General features: G+C 41.9%; 1 protein-coding gene across 1 annotated transcript; it reads left to right on the top strand.

Moving 5' to 3' along the window:
• Positions 1-1,802: 1,802 nt before the first annotated feature.
• Positions 1,803-3,979, top strand: BEX5 (brain expressed X-linked 5). Its single transcript, XM_079765936.1, has 3 exons — positions 1,803-1,918; positions 2,963-3,029; positions 3,433-3,979. The coding sequence occupies exon 3, from the start codon at positions 3,457-3,459 to the stop codon at positions 3,796-3,798; it is 342 nt and encodes a 113-aa protein (XP_079622062.1). The 5' UTR covers positions 1,803-1,918; positions 2,963-3,029; positions 3,433-3,456; the 3' UTR covers positions 3,799-3,979.
• The last annotated feature ends 446 nt before the right edge of the window (positions 3,980-4,425 follow it).

Below are 4,425 nucleotides of genomic sequence, written 5' to 3'. Positions count from 1 at the left end.
AATAAAAACATCCATAGTAATATACAGCAATGACAGTTCTAGAAATTTAATACTCTCATATTATTATTTAAAAAACTATGTACAAAGAGTTTCGATCAGCACTGTCTCTCATAAATAAAACTACAAACATCCCAAAGTTCATAAATATGGGAATAAATGTGTGTGTGTGTGTGTTGTCTTTATTTTGAAGGAAAATATTTGGACTGATTTACAGTAAAATCTGGATAGTATATTTCTTGAGGCAAGGATGAAAGCAAATATTTTCCTTTTACCTTTTCTGTATTTTCTAATTTTACTGAGGTATTTTTCTGGCACCTTGGGAGTTTGCTCAACCTAGGCAAAGGACAACTCAGAAGTGCCAGAGATTTTAGCATTCTCAGGGTAACATGCACCTGCATCTGTGGATAAACACTCCAGATTTGCAACACTGATTGGGATAGTTCTGAGGAGCATTCTACATGGTTCCTTAGACTTAAGCAAAATTGAGCCAGTTGTGTTTTGGCCATGTCTGTCTCTGGTGTTATATTTCTAACAACTTTTTCATCCTAATATTACATGCAAAATTATTTTTCCTATATATTATTTTCAATGGTTTTATGTCTTTTTATCTAAACATTTAGTGTCTGTATGTAAGTGTATAACAAGAATATGGCACTTCATTTATTTTTTCCAAATAGATAACCAATTATCCCATCACCATTTCTTCAACAATACAGTATAACCTCTCCCCACTGATTCAAAATATTTCAATCAGATTACTAATATTTCTCTTTATTTGAGTTGGACAATTGGCTTTCTTTTCTGTTTCATTTTTTCTATATTTAGTCTGGCATAATATTTTTAATATTGTAGCTTCACAATACTTTTTAACTGTCAGTATAACTTTCCCAAATAATTGTTTGAAAGACCTCACTCAGTGTTGCTCTAATTTAGAGGCCATGTTAGAGGCTTGTTGCAAAGTTGTACTAATATAATTTAGAGGAGACCATAAGTTTGTCATAGGCTCTCAAGATCTGAAGATCCACCAACAAGAATCTATTAGAAAAAAAAGGACTCTATTACTCACTTGCCTCATCTCATAGAAAGACCACACAGAGATCCTTCATAAGAGGAACCACTAGCTTAGCTTTATATTTCAAAGTCCTTAAAAGGGGAAGGGGATGCTGTCTGAAGGGTCTATATTTATAGAATATTTCAGCGGCATATACAGGTTGCCAAGATTTTACAACTTGAATCCTATTTTTCAACTGAAAATAATAGTATTGTCTAATTATAACAACTAAAAGATTAATGCATACCAATGGAAAATAAAAACAACCACCCCCTTTAAAAAATCAACAGAAAGGGAAAAATTAAGGTGAAAAAAATGTTAATGTTACTTCCTACCTGTTTTCCAGACTTCCTAGCCTCACCCCCCTTCCCTGCTCTGGTTTCAGTCTGGGACAAAACTATCAAGTCCTGGTGAGTGGAGGGAAGAGAAGTTGGCTTTTAATGATATAGAAGAGAAAGAAGCAATTCTTTAAAAGCTCCAGCAGAAATCAGGAAAAGGGGCAAATACAAACTACAAAATATTATGGCCCGCTTGGTCTCAAAGATTGCTAAATAGAGGGAAATATAATAAGGCATGGGCAGTAGCCTGCGGTAGGGATGGGGAGATGGTGAAATGAGGAAAAAGGTAGCCCCGCCATTCCCCTGCCCCCCACCCTCCTGCCGTACTGCAGGTAAGATCCCTAATTCCGGATCTGAGCTCACAGTGACGTGATTCTTACGAGACGTAATGCTGACGCGAGGGTTAGTTTCTCCTCCTACTTGCGGTGTGAGTCCTTTGTAGCTGTGTGTCTGCTCACTATTGCCTTCAAAGCGAGCCTGTAGCCCACGGAAGGAGGAGGTCATAGAAGCTGACCTCGATCCACTGCAGGTTGGTGGGCGCTGACTGGGGGAGGGGTGGCAGAGGGCAAAAACCAGATTGGGTCCAGGACTAGATCTTCTTTACCCCTCCCCCGATGCCCACCCATTTGGTGTAAGAAATGGATGATATAGGGAGGGGCCAAGAGTCGACATTGTGTACCAGTTCGAATCTTCTAGGAGATGGGTGATTGGGCGACATCTGGGAGGGAAGAATCAGAGAAGGGGTTATCGAGGAATGGGCCGGGCAACGGGAGGGGGGCATAACCATGAAATCGGGTTGGGGATGACGGGCTCTCCACCCGGTTTAGGCCTCCGTTACCGGCATCTCTTCACCCTTCGTCCATATTTGGTGTCTGAAATGGTGGGCTGCGGGAACGGCGCGGGATGGCGGTTGATGCCAAGAATATAGGGAAAGGGATTAGGCCTGGGAAACAGGTCCCTTCTGCAGAGGAGGCGGTCGAGTGGGCAGGTTTTTAACTGGGGGATCTAGGCAGAGAGCGAGAAACTGTTTCAGGTCTTTGCGGGTCGGTGTAATCGTGGTCGCTGAGTGTGCACCCTAGGGTAGGCGTGACAAAGCGCTGAGACTGAAGCGGGTCCAGGTTTGCATGCCCTCACTATTCTGCTCCCTTCGTCCATCTTGGTACATAAAATGATGGGCAATGAAAGGCCACTGGGTCTCAGAAGGTCCTGGCTGATACCCAGATTGAAATTCTTTATGAATAAACCACGTTGCCGTGCAGAAAGCTCTTCTGACTACCCGCCTGGAAAGTTGTCCATTTGCGTTCAAGAAATTGTAAATAGGTGACGGGAGGGGCAAGACAGTGGGGTAAGGGACCTAAAGAATATGTAAAACTGGTTTGGAAATAATCATTGATTATAACACCTATTTCTGGAAGGCGTGTTAGGGCATCACAGGAAGGGAAAAGAAGCCGTGAGACCGAATGAAGGAAAAAAAGATGGTGGCAATACTCGACTAGCAGAGTCCCAAATAAGCAATGAAGCTGTCCTTTAATCAAGTGATCAGTCCTGGCCATTGTCATATTTCTGTCTGCAGGTCTTTAGGTCCTTTGGTGCAGCAGATATCAAGGCTAAGAGAGGAAACCTGCTTCTGATCCCTGAAGGTAGGGGAGTGCCTGGGATCCCAAAATGTAGGGGTATCAGGGATTAGAACAGAAACTAGGGGACTCAGCCTTCTGTGCCCGAATTAAGAGCAGGAAAACTTGTGTAAGTCTTTAGAAACTGGGTCTGTGGCTGGTGAGGAAAGAAAAAGGTGGAGGGGCAAAGGGCGCCCCTGGAAGGCTTATCAGGATTCCTGGTCTCTCAACCACTGTCCCACCCACCACTTGTCCTGCGTTTTTGTGTGAGGGAAGGATTTGCAGGGAAGGTGGTGGGCTTTGTGGGGCAGGGCTGGGTCTGGGGCGACCCCTAGAGGGCGCGCGAAGTCTCTCAGATGGGGAAACTTGCCTACAGGGTTCTGAATCAGGTTGTTACAACGCATTGAATCCTTGCTTTTTAATCTCCTAGAAAGAAGCAGAAACTAAACTCAACATGGAAAATATCCCCAAGGAATGCAAAGGAGGTGAGCAGGCTCCAGTGCAGAATGAAGAAGAAGCCCGCCCTTTGGGAGGTGATGAAGTCCAGGAGCCTGGAGGAAATATTAGAGAGGGTTGGGCTCCACCTGCCCAGGATATTAGAGAGGATATGCCCAATAGGCTTGTCAATAACATTGATATGATAGATGGAGATGCAGATGATATGGAACGGTTCATGGAGGAGATGAGAGAGCTAAGGAGGAAAATTAGAGAGCTTCAGTTGAGGTACAGTCTGCGCATTCTTATAGGAGATCCCCCTCACCATGACCATCATGATGAGTTTTGCCTTATGCCCTGAATGCTGAGGTTAAGAAATAATAAACCCCCTGCTTCCCACACTTGCATTTTTTGATGTACCCATTATGGTGAATCTTTGGTGTTCTTTTATTTTTCTGATTGGACATTTCATTTTGACTTAGTCTGTAACTTTTTTTGTTAGCAGGGGAGTTTCATTAACTTGCATGGAAAAATGCTTAATAAATATCACAAAGTTAATAAAGCAGTTTAAAAAGCAGTTTATAGATTTACTATCTCATTTAAAAGCATGCATATTTTATATATATCAGAGTGTGTTTTTTATTTTCTTGTTTTTCTCATTTTTTTCAAAATGAATACACATGTATTATATGTATCGGAAAACAAGTAAGAAGCAAAGAACTTGTCAATGATCTTATGAAAGGAATGCAGACAATGACATACTTGCGACACAATTTAAAGACATTAATTTTATATTACCTCTGTATCTCTTAGGATGTCTGGTCTAATTAGCATATCATGCTTTTATTATTATAGATACATTTCTTTAAAGTCAGCCTATTTATGATGAAGATACAGCAATACATGCCTTACAGGGCTATTGTGGGAATCAATAAGGTAATAACTGAACTCTGGCTGGCTCTATCCATACATGCAAGGCCCCAACCCT

Source organism: Cnephaeus nilssonii (genome assembly GCF_951640355.1).
Source record: "Cnephaeus nilssonii genome assembly, chromosome: X".
Lineage (NCBI taxonomy): Eukaryota > Metazoa > Chordata > Mammalia > Chiroptera > Vespertilionidae > Cnephaeus > Cnephaeus nilssonii.
This window is presented reverse-complemented; position numbering and strand designations above follow the sequence as displayed.

Coding starts and splice junctions, on each gene's coding strand:
- BEX5 (XM_079765936.1), top strand. CDS start 3,457: ATGGAAAATATCCCCAAGGAATGCAAAGGAGGTGAGCAGGCTCCAGTG.